Source organism: Castor canadensis, chromosome 16 (assembly GCF_047511655.1).
Source record: "Castor canadensis chromosome 16, mCasCan1.hap1v2, whole genome shotgun sequence".
In the NCBI taxonomy this organism is placed as follows: domain Eukaryota; kingdom Metazoa; phylum Chordata; class Mammalia; order Rodentia; family Castoridae; genus Castor; species Castor canadensis.
Window position 1 is genome coordinate 83,584,931 of NC_133401.1, and position 19,921 is coordinate 83,604,851.

General features: G+C 50.2%; 1 protein-coding gene across 1 annotated transcript in view; it reads left to right on the forward strand.

Moving 5' to 3' along the window:
• Nucleotides 1–19,921, forward strand: part of Wwc1 (WW and C2 domain containing 1) — a 137,963-nt gene that overhangs the window by 51,057 nt on the left and 66,985 nt on the right. Inside the window, exons 2-3 of the mRNA XM_074057742.1 lie at nt 8,269–8,378; nt 16,226–16,429. Coding sequence (XP_073913843.1) covers nt 8,269–8,378; nt 16,226–16,429 — 314 coding nt within the window. The remainder of the gene's footprint in view (nt 1–8,268; nt 8,379–16,225; nt 16,430–19,921) is intronic.

The window sequence follows — 19,921 nt, forward strand, 5'->3', positions numbered from 1 at the left end:
AAACAAAGAGATGCAGAACAAAACAAAACTCCAGTGTTGCTAAAACATCTTCCCGTTCACAATCCAAGTCTGTGGCGTCCCTTTTTTTTTTTGGCAGTACTGGGATTCAAACTCGAGCCTTTATACTTGCTAGGCAAGTGTTGTAAGGCTTGAGCCATGCCCCTAGTCCTTTTTTCCTCCGGTTATTTTGGAGATGGGGGGGTCTCACTTTTTTCCTCAGGCCAGTCTGGACCATGACCATCCGGGGATGACAGATGTACACCGCCACGCCCAGCCATTGGATGGGATGGGGTCTCCAGAACTTTTTTGCCTGCCGGCCTCAACCTATGATACTCCTGCCTTGGCCTCCTAAGTAGCTAGGAACTACTACTCACAGATGTGAGCCACCAGCCCCCCGGGTGGGCTTCACTTTTTAATTGAGGCATTGACATCCGTGCCTAACAGGCCCTTAAGGCTGTTCACGATAAGGCCTTGTTATAGCCCCCCGGTGGGGGGTGCTCAGTGGCTTTGTGGCGGCCCTGAACAGCTGGCACTTAGGAGACCTCACCTCCTTTGAGCTCCTGCTCTGGGAATGCTGCCGACGGGTCCATCCACTGCCTCCTCCGCACCCACGAGGCGCTCAGCTCCGACAGCTTCCCTCTCATTGTGGGACTTTATCCCCAGCCTGTGACATCATCCAGCCAAGGCAAGCAGGAGCCATGGGTGTCCGCACACACAGGCCATAACCATGTGTCAGGACTGTGGACTGGTGACAGGGGTGGCAAGGTGTCAGAGTTAGTAGCTCAAGTCCCAAGTGCAGACACCAGTGCACTTACAGGTTTGTATCTCAGTGCATAAGGGACCTTGAACAGGACCCAGCACTTCACAAACCCTGCATAAAACTGAGCTTTTATTCTTCAGACATCTGCTATCAAGCATCGCTTACCCATTGTCTAAAGGTGTGGGGTGGTGCCTGTCTCACGGAAATAGCACGAAGATGAAGGAATTTCTTTTTTGTACAGCGTAGCATTTGTCTTGTACTTAATTGGCGTTGATCAAACACATTTGTGACTGAGACGGAGTCTTGCTGTGTAGCGCAGGCTGTCTTAAACTTGCTTCAGCCTCCCAAGTGCTGGGATTACAGGCATGAGCCACCAGGCCTGGTTTAAAAATGTTTAATTATTTAATCCATCTCAGTCTCATAAAGCCCTCTCCGTTTGGGAAAGGCATGCCAATTACTAACTTGTAGGGGACCTGGGAAATGTCACCTTGTGCCATCCTTGTATCCAGAGAGGGGAGGTACCTTGCCACTCCCCTCCCGTGCTGCCTGAACTGTGTCCCATGGGTTGGGCCTCAGTCTGTACTTGGGTTTAGATGGGAGTCCACTGAAGGCGCCACAGGCCAGTTGTTTCTAAAGGACCCGCTTCTCAAGCTGTATGGCTTAGAGAGCAGAAGGTCCTGAAGTGGCCACATCTCAGGATGGGTGGCCTCTGCTCTGCTGCTGAGGAGTCTTCTGGACTGCCAGTACCTTGGAAACCCAGACTGTGGGACCAGAGGACTAAAACTAGGGTACATGTCCTCAGAGACCTAACCACAGCGAGGAAGAGGGCTGGGGCTGCCTGGGGCTGGGGCAGGTGCTGCCCTGAGTCACTCCCACACACTAACTCATCTCCTCTCTGAAGAATTCTGGGAGCCAAGGTTTCCTGACTACTTTATACCTGTGGGGAAACTGAGGCTTGGAGCGGGGGAAGAATGGGTTGAGATGACACAGTTAGGAAGGATGCACCTGGGAGTCCTACCTGGTTCTCTTGGCCTTTTTTTTTAGCACACAGAACTTTTTCCTCTTCTTCTCTGAGTTCAAATGATGGTTTGAACCTCTAGGCAGAGGCTCTACTACTTGAGCCACACCTCCAGCCCTTTTTGCTTTAGTCAGTTTTAAGATGGGGTCTTGCACTTTTTATCCGAGGCCTACCCCATACCTCCCCTCTCTGCTCTATGCCTCATGCATAGCTGGGGTAGCAGATAGGAAACACCATGCCTGTCTTCTTTATTAAGATGGGGGTCTCACTAACTTTTTGCCTGGGCTCGCCTCAACCACAGTCCTCCTGATCTCTGCCTCCTGAGTAGATGGGATTGCAGGCATGAGCCACAGCACCCAGCCCCTCAGAGTCCTGTGCTCTTACCCAGCACTCTCTGCTGCCTCTTGTTATGCCAAGAGAGCAGCGGTGGGGGTGGGGGGAATGAGTGCAGCAGAGCGGGCCGCCCCAGAGGCGCACTGATTCTGTGTTTCAAACACAGGATTATAACAGATGGAAGAGTGATGTCCTTGGCTGGAGTGGGCACTCAGGTAGTCAGCTGGCCGTGCCCACTCCAGCCCATGGTCAGGTTATCAGACGTGCAGTTCTGAACCCAGCAGGTCGCACGCAGAAAGGAACAGCTGCAGGTTTTGGGGGAGACCTGTCATAGAGACATAGAGAAGGGAGGGAGCAGGCCTGTGCTCTCCAGAGCTCGGCAGGGATGCAGTGATGGCGACACCTGGGCTTTCCCAGGGGATGGTGAGCCAGCCACTGTGTGGGGGAAATAGTCTGGAATCTTCCCTGAAGTCCAGTTCCCCTTCCTCTATCGAAGAATTCCAGCAGTGGGCGTGACAGGGCCCAGAAAGCTTCTGCTTAAGCCATGCCAACCTGAAGTAGGGAAGCTGAAGACCTGGTGTAGGGCGGCCAATGGCAGGACAGGTGTTGGAGAGAGAGAACTTGAGCACTCCCAGTGCGGGCACCTCTTCAGAGAGCAGAGACTGAACCAAGTGCAAACCAGCCACCCAGTTCAGCTCCTCGGAAAGAGAGGCCATAGGATAGCCCAAGGCTTCCTAGCTCTGCAAGCCTGAGGGTGGTTTTGCCTCAGTTTCCCCATCATGGAAGTAGGGGCTAAAATCCAAGTCACAGCAGCTAGTGGGCAAGCCCCGTGCTCAGTCCAGCCTGTCGTGATGAGGTAGTGTCTCTGGACACCCTTATCTTGTACAAGGGGAAGCAGAGTCAGACAGGCTCAGCTCACTAGGGTGGGACACAGCTAGCCAGTGGCAGTGCCTGCACTGGAACCCCGGGCGCTGTGAGTTGTCACACCACCTTGTCTGTCTTGGGGTAAAGAATGGAGATGGTGGTGGTGCCCCGTCAAGGATTAAAATTGCAGGGGGACACGATTTCTACGGTGCATAGACATGTGTCGACTGACCACACTACAACCCACGTTGTCGAGGGCTCTACACACCTGCCCCTGTGCTAGGCACTTTCTCTGGCTGATCCTAATCCCACACCACCCTTGTGAGATCAGAGCCTCTCACAGGTTGCACGGAGAGGAAGCGTCTCTTAGTGAGGTTACAAAGCACACCCCCAGTTTTAGATGGGGTGGAGCCTGGGTTTGTGGGGGTCATCCTCCCTCCCTGGCCAGCCCTGGAGCTGCAGTCTGCTCTCTTCAGCTCCTTGGTCTCTCAGGTCTGTCTTGTCAAGCTTGTACCCTAGCAAGTATCCCTTCATCCTTTCGTTACCTGTGGCTCACAGCCTCAGGGAGTGTAACAGCCACGTGCACTGTCACACAGTGTCACGGGGCTCAGTCCCTGCTTTTTGAGGCATAAGCCTTGTCTCCCCGACCAGACCCTTGGCTCTGGACAGCAGAAACAAGCCCTCTTCAGTTGCTTCTTCCTCGTGCCCAGCTGGCACCAGGCCACAGGGCTCTGGTGCTGGGTGGGTTCACTGAAAGCAGAATGGAAGGAAGAGATGAAGGGTGAGGCACCTCCTCCAGCTCAGCCATGGGCAACCACAGAGGAGCCACCAAAGCCAGCCTCAGCCTCTCCCCCTTGCTCACTCCTCCTTCCACTCAATTCCAGCCACACTGGCTTTTCTTCTTGTTCCTCAGATGTACCAACCTCATCCTGCCCCAGGGCCTTTGCACTTACTGTTCCTGCTGCCTTTCCCCCAGATCTTGCCTCAGCTGGCTGCTTCCCACCCACTGAGCCCCCTTCAGAGGTCACCTCAGAGGCCTTACAGCACCATGTTGTTTTCTCTGAATATCACGAGTCTCTGAAATGACCATTGATTAGCTCTGGCTGAGTTGTGCCTTCCCCCTAGACTGTCCACGTGTGCAGTAGTGTTTATTAAACCTCAGTGGTGAGCCCTGTCTTCCCCACACTTAGCCCTCTTCACACATCTGTGGGATGGTTATTTTGGTCATCCCCAGCTTCGTTAGAAGGAAGAGTTAAGGTGTCATAACTGAAGCGAGTTAAGGAAGGAAGGAGGGAGAACTTAACCCACTGGCTCTCGATCTGCGCAGGAAGAGAAATGGTGCCCTGCTGGCAGCACACGGAGGGGCAGGCATTACCGGAGATGGAGCTGTGTGTGAAATAGCCAGGTTGGGAAGGGCCAGCCTGTCCCTTGTGCCTGGGCCAAAAGGGGAGGGGAGAAGCGGTGGGGGGAGGGGAGAAGAGGTGGGGAGAGGGAAGGTTCGCCTGAGGGTGTGGACGGAGTTTGGCTTGGAGTCTGAGGGTATTTAGATCTGATCCTACTGAGATGGCCCTTGGAGAGACAGCAGTAGAGATAGAGAGTTGGGGGGAGAGACAGACAGACAGCGCAAATGGGGCCAGGAGATGGGTGCTACAGAGGCTGCAGTGGGAAGGAAGCTCGGTTTGTCCAGGCCACACTGGGAACATGGCCATGTCTGACTCGGCCAAAGGCTTCCCACGCCTCCTCCTTGCTACCTCCCTAGACAAAGCACAGTCTGAATACAGAATACCCACCTTGGCCATGTGTCCTGGGAGCCTTGGCCCCAGGGGAAGCAGCAGCCAGCCACCCACTGTGAGAGGGAGCCAAGGGGCTACCAGCTCCTGAGCTGCTCTGAGTCCCCCCTCCCCCAGGTGTGCTCAGGTGCCTGCCTCTTTTCAAGTGCACCTGGCAGAACCTACCTGTCTCCAAGGTGACAATCCGGGCCATTTTCCCAGGAGGGCCAGTTATGAAACACTCAGGAATGTTTGCGCTCCTTCAAAGACTGGTAGTTAAGAGAAGCAGAACTCGGTCCTGCCTGGCACCCTTCCCGGCCTCCCTCTTGCCCCTCCAGCACAGGGATCATTTTGACTTCAGGACTGGGGTCTGGGGCAGCCCAGGACATGGAGGCTGGGGACGGGGACACACCAGACCTGGCTGGCTGCAGCTGGACATTCCAAGCAGGCCCCCAGGTCCTGGCCACATCTGAATGTGGATGTCTCTTCCCAATTCACACTCTTGTCACCTGCCCAAGGTGAAGGTTACAGGCCAGGGAAACACCTGCGGTCCCAGGAGAGGCTGGCATTCCTGACATTTCGGCTCTCACTAGGAAGAGCGAGTGTGTGCCTGTGTGTGACTCCCCATGTAAAACCTTCTCTTCAGCCCGCCATCTGAATAATTCATCTCCCTCTTGGCATTTGTTGCAGGGAGAACCTCACCGTCCAGATTTCTTGTAGGTTGCATACTTCTTACAGCAGCTTCCCCCTTTCCCACGGAAGAGCTCGTGGAGTCAGCATCTGCTCACGGGCTCCCCATCCCCGCATCTGAATCTCAAACCCGCAGCCTCTGTCCCTGCCAGCCTCAGGTCCTCCCTCCTCCCTGTCTTCCCTGTTGGGCAGTGTGTCTGCAGTTGCGACCTGGCGTCAGCTTCGCAGCCTTGGTGGGATGTCCACGCATCTGTCTCGTTACTGATGCTGCAGCTGACACTTGTGGAGCTGTGACTTCTCTGTGTGAAACAGTCAGTGTTTTCATCTTGCCTTGCCCCCGTCCCCGTCCTGACACTTTGGTGGCACAGTGAAAGTGTCGATCACTTTCGGATGTTGGATTGCCCTTTCTCTATGTAGGCATGGGCTTTCCAGGTTTTTCAGCCATCTTTGCACCAAGCCACAGGTAACTGAAGCCACCACAAGATAAGGCTCCCATCCTGCTAGCTTCAGGTGCCTGCCTGGCCCCGTGTCATCTTCTGTGCTCCAGCATGCCTTGCTCCGTGGTCCAGGTGGTTCTGGTGTAAACTTCAGGTGTTGACTGGGATGTTGAGCGAGTATGTAGAAGCAAACTGGTGCTTAATAAATACTTGTGGGATGGATGCATAAGATCATGAATATGTGGGATGAAGCAAGTAATGACCAGTGTCCTGCTCCTTAATAAATGCTTGTGTGGTAGTGGTGGCTCACAGCTGTAATCCTAGCGACTGGGAGGCTAAGATTGAGAGGATCTAGGTTCGAGGCCAGCCAGGACAAACAATTGTGAGACCCACGCCCCAGCTCCAAAATGAACTGGAGGTGTGGCTCAAGTAGAGTGGCTGCTTTCCAAGTGCAAAGCCCTGAGTTCAAACCCGAATTCCACCACCACAAACCCCCCCCCCAAAAAAAAACCACTGATAAAAGAAAAAACTACAGGAGTCATAGGCTGATATTTTGCCTGAGGCGGGAGTGTGTGTGCAACTGGAAAGACACATTAAAATGTTACCTGAGTATGAGGACTTCAGTGTAATTTTAATTCTTTCTTTTCATTTTCTGCTTTTTTTTAAAACTACATTTGCTGTGGTGTTCCTATATAAACCACGGTGAACTATTTAATGATGGTTAAATATAGACTCACAGAGCATGTTATGTACAGCCTTCCCCTGTCCCAGTGCTCCTGTTCAGTGTTACGAACAAGAAACACTGTCCAATAAGGATTCAACAAACTTCGATTATTGGCTGTGTGAGGTGTGCACCTTAGGCCAATCAGAGCCTTAGAATTTTAATCTGTACAATGGAATAATAATAGAAACTCTCTGGGTTGCTGGGTAGCTTAAATAAGGCCTTATTTGTGAATTAAACATTTATTACAAATGTCAGAGTGAATGAGCACTCAAACACATTAGTCATTACTATTACTTACCAGAGGCTGTAACAGCACCAGGGTCCTCTCCACCAGGGGCTCTCCCGTGTCTCTTTTGTCCTGTCCCCATGTATTTTTCTGTTTGATTTGGACTAGCTTTGTCAGCTTCCCATCACTCTAACAAATACTTGAGCCAGTCAACTGAAAGGGAGAAAAGGTTTATTTTGGCTCATGGTTTTGGAGATTCCAGCCTGTGATCATGTAGCCGCTTGCTTTGGCTCTGTGGTGAGATGGCACACCATGGCAGGAGCACATAGAGGAGCAAAACTGCTCACCTCATGCGAGAAGTGAAAGAGAAGAAGAGCAAGGGCCTCAGCTAGTGACTGGAAGACCTCCCACTAGGCCCTACCTCCTGATGACTCCTCACCTGCCATAGCACTGAGCCACTGACCAAGCCTCCAGCACCTGGCCCTTCGAGGCCATTCCAGACCCAAACTATGGCAGAAGTTTAACAGGGAAGGAGGTTGCGCCAGATGAGGAAGAGGGTCGTTTCCTGTGGTTAAGGGATCCCTCCATCAGAAATGCTAGACCCTCTCCCAGACATCTCCCCTTCTGTCCCATTGTGCCTCAGTTTACCAGTCTAGACAGGGGTGAAGCCAACTTCTGGGCTCCCAGAATTGGAACAGGAGAGGGGAATATTCATTTGGGTAGTTGGAGTGGAGACAGAACTGAAGAAGCCACTCTGACCGAGTCCATGGCCTGGCTCCCTGGCTCCCCACACACTCGCTCTGGCTGGAATACTGGATGCGTGGTCTGGAACACTTTCCTAGCCTTGACAACCTTTGCTGCTTTACCAGGGTGGTTTGATTACTTTTTAGCCACTGAGACTTGGTGTTTATCACTGCTTTATGCCCCCCAGGATGGGGACTTAAGAGTGGTTCTTGCCAAAAGATGAGTCTGGCCAGGACTGTGTGGGGAAGGACAGCAGTAGGTGACAGCGTTTGGAAACCGACTCAATGAGCAAGTAAATTCTCCCTGGCTAGACTCCCAGGGCTGCAGCATTTGCTCTCGCTGTCGCAGGAGGCCAGCTTTCCAAAGGGCAAGTCACACACAGAATAGAGCCAGGATAAAGATGGGAGGGGCAGTGGGCTGGGGGGCTGCAGGTGGAGAAGCCTAACGGGGCTCCTGGAGGCCAAGTCATGGAGCCAAGACTTGGCCCGAGAGCCTTGCTCTGCAAACCCTCAATGAAAGACACAGAGGTGAGGCCCAGGGGAGGAAGGTGCCTGGCTTCCTCACCTCCATCCTGAAACTGCCACCCAGTGCCTTTCCATTCCCAGGGGCACAGGGGTCAGCAGAGCTGGGCTGCAGTGCACACCTTCTGGATCTGTTGGGCAGCCTGTTGCGGGGCTGACAGTGTCTCTTGTCCCCTCACCAGGTACACCAAGCCACTCACCTTTGCGGACTGCATCAGTGATGAGTTACCGCTGGGATGGGAAGAGGCGTACGACCCGCAGGTTGGGGATTACTTCATAGACCACAACACCAGTAAGTTCCTGGCCATCCTCCCTCCTCTGACCCCTGACCTTGTCCCAGTTCCTCCCCGTGCCCACCCTCCCTCCTGTGTGGAGGTGTTTTGTTTTACATCATCGACTTACATAGGCATGTCAGTGCAGATAGAGACTTAGGTGTGCTGTTGTAAAAATAACACTTAGGGGTTTTGATAGAATCTGAAACTCCTCTTGCCATCCACCCTCAATTTTACAGCAGCAACATTTTTCATGGTTTCTTGTGTCTTTTCAGGCATTTCTCAACTGTGTGTGTATGTATGTATGTGCAGATTTTTTTAAAGTTTTTTTATTAGGGTATATCCATCGTACAGGGGACTCATTGTGACAATTCCACATGAGCTTATATTATACAGTGGTCAGATCACCCCCACCGTCTCTCCCCTCTCTGACCCACTTAAAGCAATTGCAAGAGGTTTCTTTGTTCTATTCCATATAAGCATATAAAGTCCATCAACCATATTCCCTCATTTAATCTCCTTAGTTCATCCTCCCCCTCCCCTTACAACCCCCCTCCCCCCACACACTGCACCTGTTTTACAGTCCTGGTTTTGGTTATTAATATTAAGTTGGTGTTCGTTCAAAGGGGCGTCTCAATGCACTCCCACTTGGGTCTACTTTATTTTGGCCCATTTAACTCCTTTCATTGCTCTCCCTTACCCCTTTGCCTCCCACCCCCTGTTTTTCAATAGCTTTCATTCTTTTTAAATGTGTTGATTCCTGTTCACATAGGACTTTTCTTCCTATAAGAACGGAAATAGGTTGTTGTCATTGCCAGACCACTGGGGGCAGCCAGAGCCCCGGAGCCCCCAGCCACACTTACCCACACATCTTCTTAGTAGATCGGCATGAACATGTCTCACTAGTATCTTGGATCCCAGTGTTCCAATCCGGTATGAAGACTCCTGGTTTCTCTGTCTCCGGGGCTGTGGAGGAGGAATCAGTTGGGAAGGGCAGAAGCATAATGTCTGACAGGTGGAGGAACCTAGGGAGGGGTCCCCAGCTGGGGAGAGGTGATGGCATTTGGCTTGGTCAAGACTGTTCCTGGGCTCTAAAATTTGCCTCTCTGTTTGTCCATGTGTACAGAGGGAAAGGAATTTCCTGTCTTCCTCTGTCTCCCGACTGTAGGACACCGGCTGCTCCTGCTTGCTGAGCGCACTCTGTGACCTGGGCTGCGGCAGGGGTTTAATAGGCAGTACCTTCTTTAACCCTCCCAGCTGCCCTCATCTTATAAATGAGACTTAGAGGTTGTCATTTCTCAAGACTCAGCACTAAAACATGGCTGAAGCCAGGCGTGGTGATGCATGCCTGTAATCCCAAAATTCAGGAGCCCAGGGCAGGAGGATAGGGAATTCCAGGCCAACCTGAGCTGCATGTGTGAGACTGTCTCCAAAAACACAAGCAAAAGAAGAACAAAAAGCCATGGCTGAGCCGGAATTCAAACTAGTACCATCTTCCATCTTCCTGTCGTGTCAAGTTCTTCTGCAGCAGTGACTGTGTCTGCTCACCTCTCTGGTTACCAGGTCTTTGCCTGATGAGCACACAGTAGGTGCACACTTAACCTGTGCTGAACAGAGAAGGGCATACGGGCATGAATGCACGCGAAAGTGCACAAGTGAGTGGGCTGCTGTTGACGCAGAGGGTCGTGGTTTCTGAAAAAGAACAGTACCAGTTGTATTGTTGGGGTAGTGGAGGTTTTTATTAGCACTTGTGATTGCATCCTACATAATGAGAAACAAATATGCCTACTTGAGTGTGTGGTGGGGGACAAGGGGAATGTGGAGGACAGTGTGGAAAGCCAGCCTGGACACCTACGTGCAGAAGCAACAGTTGGTTCTTTCCTGTCTGGTCACCAGGCTCATCACCCTTAGCAAAAGCTCATGGCAGGAGTGGAGTTTTCAGGTGTATCTGGGAGTGGCTGGAGAAGCAGGGAAAGGAATAGCAGGCTGAGGAAGAGTTTATTCCCCAGGGGATGATGGCAGAAGTGGGTTATCTGTGTGTGTAGGTTGGGGGGTGTTGATTGAATGAAGCCACGACAAGAAGAGCTCTGTCTGGTACCTTTGCCAGCAATCAGGCTCTTGGTTACCCTTACTGGATAGAGGATGCCATCTGTGCAAATGGGACCATTGATGCAAATATGTGACAGTGACTGTGGACACCTAAACATTCAGAGCCATGGACCTGAACCAACCCTCCGTGTTCGTGGACTGAAATTCCTCTCTAAAGAGGAATACCTTTAATCTCAGAATGTAGGAAGCTACGGTGGGAGGGTCACAAATTCAAGGTCAGCTGGACTACATAGCAAGGCCCTGTCTCAAAAATAATAAAACAGGGAAGGAAAGTTACAGACCAGATAAAGTTGGACAGCAGTTTGCTCATAAATCAATCACAAATCTCCTTGACTACCGCTCAGGAGGCTGAGATGACAGAAGTGAAAAATGGTAAGATCCTTGCCCTTCCATAGGTTTTATTTTGGCAGGAGAGAGAGAGAAAATAAGCTGAACTGTAGATTGTGTAGTATGTTAGCAAAATGTCCAGAGAGAGAGGGAAAGGCGTGCTGGGTGAGTCTGCAGGTAGTGAGGGAAGGGCAGAGGCAGTGACTGTCAAACCAGGTCTTCAGGGAATGAGGCCTTGGGGACAATGAGATTGGAGCTAAGACTTGACAGAGGCCAGGGAGCAGAGAGCCCAAAGGAGCAGAATGCTAAGGGGTGGTCATGGGGGTGCGTGTGCAGGAAGACGGAGAAGGCCATCAGATTTCATATGACAATAATATGACCACTGTCTTCCCCTCACATACCCAGCACATCTGCTTGCATGCAGGGTGGGAAAAAAGGACCCTGTTTGGGCCTGAGCCATGGGAGGGGTGGGGTTGCCACCCCTGAGTGGAGAACAGACAGGAGCAGTGGGTTGAGGAAGGAGAAACAGGGCTTATCTAGATTGCACAGCCGAGAGGGGTTGGGGACCAGTTTCGTGTAGGAATGTGGGCTTTGGGAGAAAGATCTGAGCTGAAGGTCTGTATTTGGGGATGTTAGCATATAGGTTTCCTTCCTTCCTTTCTTCTGCCTCTCCCTTCCCTCCCCTTCTTCCTTATTTGAGACAGGGTCTCACTACACAGCTCAGGCTGACCTGGACCCACTGTGTAACCCAGACTGGCTTTGAACTCAACATCCTCCTGCCTCAGCCCTGCTCCCTGCTTTTCAACAGCTTTCGGTGCGTCCTGTCCTGTCACACATTCGTCACATGCACGTGAATTTCAATATCCTTCATTCTCTATTATTGTCGTTCTCTTTTCCTGTCCCACAGGGACATCTTTAGACTTGTTCTTCGTGATAAGAAAGATAAAGATGCATTTGTAAAGAATCAGTCCTCTGTATCCAGGGGTTCCACACCTGTAGCTTCAGCCAACCTCGGGTTGAAAATATTTGTTTAAAAAAATAAGTACATCTGTGCTAAACATTGTCATTATCTCCCAAACAATACGGTGAGACTACTTACCCAGCAGGTGCATTTATCAGGTATTGTAGGTACCTGCAGACAATTTCAGATTCATGGAAAGGTAATTGTAGGTTAGTTACAAATATGATGTCATTTTACACAGGGGACTTGAGTATCTGCAGATTTTGCATCTGTGGGTCATCCTGGAACCAGTCCTCCATGGATACCGAAGGACAACTGTATGGGATCATTAAGTCAAAGGAAGTGAACACTTTGGGGACTTTTAGTGTATATTCCTAGATTGATGAGCATTCCCAAAAGTCTGTGTCAGACTGTATTGCCCCAAACCATAGGATACTGATATCCTAATACCTCCATCAGCATCAGGCTATTTTCATTTCTTTTGGTTTTTAGTCAATTTATGATAGGTTTAGACTGTTTTGCAGTACTGGGATTTGAACTCAGGGCCTCATCAAGCTCACTAGACAGGTGCTCTACCACTTGAGCCATGCCACCAGTCCTACTTCACTGGTTTTAATATGAAGTCATTTGCATGGTAGCAATGCCACATGCACTCCAGATGTTCAGCTGTTTTTAAGACAGTTGCTTTTGCTGTTACAACAGTTGGACAGTATGGTTCTGTTGCCTTTCCAGGGGCGAGCCGTGGGGTGGGGTGGGGTGGCAGGCAGGTGTGAGGCCGGTGTGGGAAGGAGGTGGGGTGTGTAGGGCTGAATGTGGTGGTCCTGTGTGCGTGGAGGTGTGTGGAGTGAGTGCGTGGATAGGGATCTGAAGCACTGGGTCGAGGTGTGAGTGGCTCTCAAGGAAGCCTGAACTGCACCAGTTTGTTGGGAGGGCTGCATTTGAGGGAGAAAAGGGGAGAGTGATGTTTCAGGAAAAAAAGTTTGTAGTGTGCTAAACTTCAAACTGTGTCCATGGGTAAGTTGGGAAGCTGAGGCAGGAGGATGGTGAGTTCTAGGCCAGCCTGAGCTACATAAAGACCCTGTCTCAACCCGACACCCTGCCACTCAAGTCAAAAGAAAAGGAAAAAAATAAAATAAGGTGAATTGTTATATATTCATACATTGAACATACAATTCAGCAATAACCAGAAATGGACAACTGGTGGCTGGGGACTTGGGTCAGATGATAGGGCGCCTTTCTCTGGTAAGCTGGAAGCCCTGAGTTCAAAGCCTACCTAGTGCCACTGAAAAAAAGAAGAAATGAACGACATGTGTGAGTGTCAAAATCCTTATGCTGAGTGGAATAAGATTCAGAGGACACGGATGACAATGATTCCACATGCATTCTGGGAGGGAAGGGGGGTGGAGGGCAGGACTTCCTGAAAGCACAGGAAGCACTGGGTCAGAGGACTCCACCAGTGATTGACGGTGGCTTATGACAGTGTGCCTGAGCTGCACTTGGCATGGCGGCACTTCACTGTTTAAACTCTGCCTTAACCAAGTGGATTTCAGAGGCTGAAGCAGTGGAGCGCCTGAGTTCAAACCCCAGTCCCACCAAAAACAGAGTGGATTTCAGATAACATGGATGCCCATTTCACACTGCAGACCTGTTGTATGGAAATCTAGGAATTCCAGCACGAAAATCGTGTTCTGGAGTGTGTGTGTGTCTGTCTGTGTTGAGTTTGTCTGTCTTTGACCCTCTCCATTCATATTTTTTTATACTGTGAATGACAGCATGGGGTCACCCAAAATGGTGGAAGCACCTTCTCTTTTCATCCTCCTTCGTCCTCCCCGCTCCTCCTCCATGCTGAGGCTGGAACCCAGGGTCTTGCTCTCGCTGACAAGTGCTCCTCCCCCGAGCTACACCTCCTGCCCTGGAGAGGTTTTTAAAACTCCCTATATCTGTGCCCCCCCTCCTGGAAATTCTGCCTAAAGTGTTTGCGGCAGGCCTCAGGCCTAGTTTTGGTTTTCCTGAAGCTCTTTAGCTAATTCTCCCTTCCAAGTTCTAACCGGGCCCAACCCTGCCTAGCTTCCAAGATCAGACAAGATCGGGTGCACCCATGGTGCTATGGCTGCTGTAGACACCTTGACTAACACTAATCCTCAGGGAAGACCCAAAATCACTGGGTGAAAACTCCTCCCCTCCCCGCTCTGCCCCAGCAATTTTGCTCTGGTAAGCTGGTTTTGAGGATAGAAATTGGCAAAACCTTTTAGTAATTAAAAAAAAAAAAAAAAAACTCCTTGGACTAGCTGGGCATGGTGGCACACACCTGTATTCCCACCTACTTGGGAGGCAGTGGTCCAAGGCCAGCTCTGGACAAAAAGCTTGTGATCCTATCTGAAAAATAACCTAAAGCAAAAAGGGTTGCAGACCTGGCTCAAGTGGTAGGGCGCTTGCCAAGGCTTTGAGTTCAAATCCCAGTGCCACCCACCAAAAAGAAAAAAAAACAGCAATGAAAACCCCACCTTTTTGGGCTAAGTGAAGCCCAGTGTTCAGGCTGCATTCACCATGGCTACACAGCACAATTTCCAGTTTGTCCACCTCCAGCCCCACCCAACAGCCAGAGGGTGACCCAGGAGTTCACCATTCACCAGAACTGGTTCTTTGATATTTCTTTGCCCCTTTTGCTCAGCTGCATTCTTAAAAAGTCCATCTTTTTTATTATTGTTATTATTATCATCATATATGTTTATTTTACACATAATTTTGAAAACAAATAAAAAAGGATGAAGAAACATATCCTACTACCCAGTTGGTTGTTAATATTTAGCTGTTTCCTCCTGGTCTTTTTGAGAATTTATTTTAATAACTTTTGGTTGGGTTTTTTGGTTTTGTGTTTTTTTTCTGAAATAGGGTCTCACTGTGTCACCCAGGCTGACCTCAAAATCATGATCCACCTGCCTTGGCCTCCTGAATGCAGGGATTACAGGTGCACACCACCACGCCAGACTCCATTTTCATATTATAAGCATCTTTCCATTTTGGTCATCTTTTCTTCAAAGACTGCATAATACTTCATCATGGAAATGTAGCACAGTTACTCCAGCAGCTGATTCCCCACGGCACTGAGCATGGTGCTTAGCGTGTTGTAGCTAAGCTTTCTCTCATGTGATGGGCACAGGGACAGAGTCCACTGCAAGGTGAGGGTTAGAATGAAGAAGTAAGTACAAACAGAGTACTTAGAAAGATACGGAGCACAGAGCCAACATTAAACATGGGCTTTTTATTATAATTATCATGGTTTTATACAAACCTGTCTTTGAATTTTTGAATTACTTTTTATGATAAATTTCTATATGAAGAATTACTGGGGAGGGGTATTGGCCACTAAGGCTGTTGTCATTTATGTGCTAACAGGATATTTAATACCTGTTTCTCTCTCCTTTATTCTTCACCAAATCAGATGACCTGGAGAATCTGTAATGCCCTTGAGCCCTTTTGTCTAGAGAGGCCGTTCTCAGATAGAGGTTGGCATTCCATTTGGAACTTGACCCTGGTCTATTTTTTGTTGGGTTTTTTTTTTAAACATTTTTTTAAAATTAGGATGTATTCATTGTTCAGGGGGACTCATTGTGACAATTCCACACAGGCTTATATTGTACATTGGTCAGATCACCCCCACCGTCTCTCCCCCTCAAGCCCTGCTCACCCCACTTAAAGCAATTGCAAGGGATTTCTTTGTTCTATTTCATGTAAGTATATGAAGTCCATCTGCCATATTCCCTCCCCTTAATCTCCTTCCTTTACCCTCCCCCCTCTCATAAGTACTCCCCCACACACTGTACCTATTTTACACTCCTGGTTTCCGTGGTTAATATTTAAGTTGATGTTCAGAGGGGTTTCTGAATGTGTCCCCACTGTGGGTGTGCTTTACATGGTCCGTTCAACCCCTTCCACTACTCTCCCTCACCCATTTACCTCCCACCTCCCATTTTTCAGCAGCTTTCAATAGACATCCTTACCTCCTCCACCTTCACAGATGTGATGTTTTGTGATATTGTTGATGCTCTGTCATTCCCTTTTCCTTTCCCTCCTTCCCTGAGTTCCATAGAGGAGTTCCATGTTCTATGTATGTGTTCATATCTGATCATGCTTGTTTTCGTGTACGTGAGTATCTTTTGTATTCGTCTTCCATGCATGAGAGAAAACATGCAGCCTTGTCTTCGAGAGCCTGGCTTACTTCACTTAACATGATGTCCTCTGGTTGCATCCATTTACCCCCAAACCACATGTCCTTATTCCTTATGGCTGAGTTGTTTTTATTTATTTATTTATTTAGACTAATCCAGATGGGGAGTCTCTTCTGTTTAATGAGTGAGTTTAACCCATTGACATTTATTGTGAGTTTCTACGCACCGTGCTTGTGTTCTGCTAGTGGATCCCAAAGTCTCCAACCCAAGAGACACATAGAATCTCTGGGGTCTGTTCCAGAAACCACGCAGATCGAGGATCCCCGGGTACAATGGCGGCGGGAGCAGGAGCACATGCTGAAGGACTACCTGGTGATGGCCCAGGAGGCCCTGAGCGCACAGAAGGAGATCTACCAGGTGAAGCAGCAGCGCTTGGAGCTTGCACAGCAGGAGTATCAGCAACTGCACGCCGTCTGGGAGCATAGGCTGGGCTCCCAGGTCAGCTGTGAGTACCTCCCCGCCAGCGCCAGTGTCCCCCCCACAGTGGCCTCACCGAGTACCTCTGAGAGGCTGCTCCACCCAAAGCCCCCTCCCCAGCATAGCCCCAGTCCTGGCTGTCACTGCACACATCACAGCACGTCACATACACGGTAAGTTCATGATGGGTCTAAGGACAGGACTCCTCCGGCCTTATTCACACTGGTATCCATGGGAGCAGGCCTACCCGTCCCTTGTCCCCTTTTCCCAGGGCTGGGAAGTGACAGATCACCAGTCGTCAAGGTCTACACTGACCTTCTTCAGCGTGCCAGGGGCTTTTGTCTTTTACTGTTAAGTCTTCCCGTGTTTGAGTGCAGGGCCCACACCAGCACTCTGCTGCAATCTAAATATTTTGAATTCAAGTTCAAAGAATTGTACTTGAACAGGTTCTGGTCCACAGCGTGGTCAGGGTCTCACAGCTGGTGAGAGATGTCATGGTGTCAGGGCAGTTGTGGCTTGCTTGGTCCCCGGACACTTCCCCTGTGAAGCCCTCACTTTGCCTTGGCGAGTAGGGACAGAGCCTGTTGGGTCACTCACTGTCCCAGCCCTGCCCTTGTCCTTGGCAACTTGGAAAACCCGCAGAGTCCCAGAGCAGGAATGGGGCTATGGGCGTGGCTCAAGTGGTAGAGCACCTGCCCAGCAAGCACAGGGCCCTGAGTTCAAGCCCCAGCATTGCCAAAAAACAAAACAAGTACAGGTGTGGTGAGATTTCAGTGAGGTCTCTGCTTTGGCTGGCAGTGGCAGCCTTCACCTGGCGGAGAAAGAGGTGCCAAAAGCTTTCTCACACCTTTTCCTGTAAAATCCCTAATCCCGAGGGACAGCTTTCCCTCATGACATCATCTAACCCCGTTATCTACTCCAGATCCCATCATTTCGGGGGTTAGGCTTTAACTAAGGATCCGGGGGCAGGTGTGATTCAGTGCGTAGTGTCATCACCACTGTCCTCACCAGACAGAATTATTGTCCCTGGTGAAACTCAGGTTCAAAGAGGTGAAGTCCTTTTTCCTTCTCTCTCTAAAGCTCTACAAATGAAAACGTAGCAAATAATAATGTGAAAACAGGCCTTCCTTCCTGCTGGGACAGATGTTTATATGGTCTCACAAATCACTCATTTCAGAGGGGAAGTGTACTTTGGTGGCCGAGAGCTGTGCGGCCAGCACGGGACTCGGTGACGTCAGTGCCCTCTGAGCTGTGCAGTCGGGCCTCACAGAGACACCTTCACACGATGTCTGACCTGGACCTAATCGTGAGCGAGAAGGACAGTCTACAGGATGGGTTTTCAAAGCCTGAGGACGCTAGGAACCAAGCGACACGCTTCCTGTGCTGGGAGGAACACCCACAAGACACTGGGAGAGCGGAGAATGTCCTTACGTTATTTGCCACTCCGTTTGCAACTCGTCCCAAAAAGATCCAGCGGGGGAACAGAAAAGGAAAGGGAAGAAACCTACCGTGTCACGCCATCGGAGCCTATCAGCAGATAGACGCCGAAGGCTTTGCCGTGGTGTAGGCGTTCATCGTTTGTTGCCATTTCTAGCCGTCACGTGTTCAAGGCTTACTGCGAACCAGACACCCTACTGAGAAAGACTGGGGGGGGAGGGATAGAACAGATGAGGAAGCACAGTGCAAGCTGGTCTAGCGGCCGTGGTGGCGCATGCCTCCCGATCCCAGTGGCTTGAGAGGCTGAGGCAGGAGGATCACAAGTTCAAGGCCAACCCAGGCAATTTAGCAAAATTAAATTTCAACAAGGGACGGAGGATGTAGCTCAGTGATGGAGTCCTTGCCTGGCATGCACATGCCCCTGGGTTTGATCCCCAGGATGGCAAAAAGTAAAGTAATAAACTAAAAACCTCGTGAATGTAGGTGAAGAACGAATCAGTATTCCTTCTATCACTCTCCAATTTTACGTGGACGTCGTTTACAGACTTGAAGGTCACACATCCAGATGCTCCAAGGACCTTATCCCCGTGAGAAACACCACTGTGGAGGCCAGGGCCCGAGTGTCCACTCCAGCAACACGAACCACGTCCTCCTGGGGACAGGCGCCACCCCTTCAGGTCTTGGAACCCTTACGTTCAGCTGTGGAGATGTTAACAGCACCTTCAGCTGCCAGGCCTGTGCCCAGGCTCTCAGCCACAGCCCCGTTGACCTTTGGGGCTGGGCAAGTCTTCCTCGGGGAAGATGATTAGGGGACCCCTGGTCTGTACCCACCGGATGCCGTGGCACCCCACACCAAGCTGTGATGGGCCATGTTTCCAGATGTCACCAGCTGTGCCTGAGAGGCAAAATTGGCACCATTCTAAAACCACTGGTGTGAGGAGGACACCCAGCACGTGGACATGGAGGGCCCAGCAAATATTCTCACAGACAGAACTTAATACAGAATACTGTGGGAGTGCAGGTGCCAGACTGGGTTCAAGTCCGGGATGTGTAAACGAGTGACTGTGTGACCTGGTACAAATTATGCCACTTTTGTGCCTCAGTTTTTTCTTCATGTTTACAGTTGTTCTGATAAGAGTCTCAGGGCTGGGGCAGTGGCTCAAGTGATAGAGTGCCAGCCCAGCAAGTGCAAGACCCCAAGTTCAATCCCTAGTACCGTCAAAAAAAAAAAAACCCAAAGTCTCACTTTCATAGAGGTCATGGTTCTTAAATTAGTCAACGAAGTACTTGCAGTAGCACACGTCACATGCTTAGGTTCTCAATAAATAGTGACAGTTATTCCTAACTCATCGGCATAGTCAGCAACAGGGAATTTAACAGATCCCTGGAATCAACCGAGAATATAGGCTGAGCCTCCCTAATCCAAAAGTAAAATCCTCCTAACTCTGGAGCTTTTGAGCACCGACATGATGGCACAAGTGAGAGGCTCCCCACCATGAACGTGAATCAGGCACAGAGTTATTAAAAACACCCTGTAAATGACCTTCACGCTGTGTGCGTGAAGTGTACGTGACACATAAACAAGCTTCCTTTCTTGTTTTGGGTCCCATTCCTAAGACATCTCACTGTGTTTGTGCACATGAGTCAAAATCCGAAAAAAATCTGAATTCCGAAGTGCTTCTCGTCCCACGCATTTCAGATAGCGATACTTGACCTGGAAATACGTGCCCCGAGGTGAGGAGTAGAAGATGACCCAGTTCTTCATCTTCCAGTCAGGTGCCGGTGGCTCACGCCTGTAATCCCAGCTAGTCTGGAGGCAGATCAGGAGGATTGAGGTGCAAAGGCAACCTGGGCAAATAGTTCATGAGTCCCTATCTTGAAAACACCCAAAACTAAAAAGGGTTGGTGGCATGGCTCATGGCTCAAGTGGTAGAGTGCCTGCCTAGCAAGCACAAAGCCGAGTTCAAACCCCAGTGCTGAAAGGAAAAACAATCTATGCAAGGGGACTGGGGTCATTTCAGGTGACTAGATCTGAGGTATAAACCCAACGGGAATTGGGGAGTCCCCTGATTATCCCAGTAAA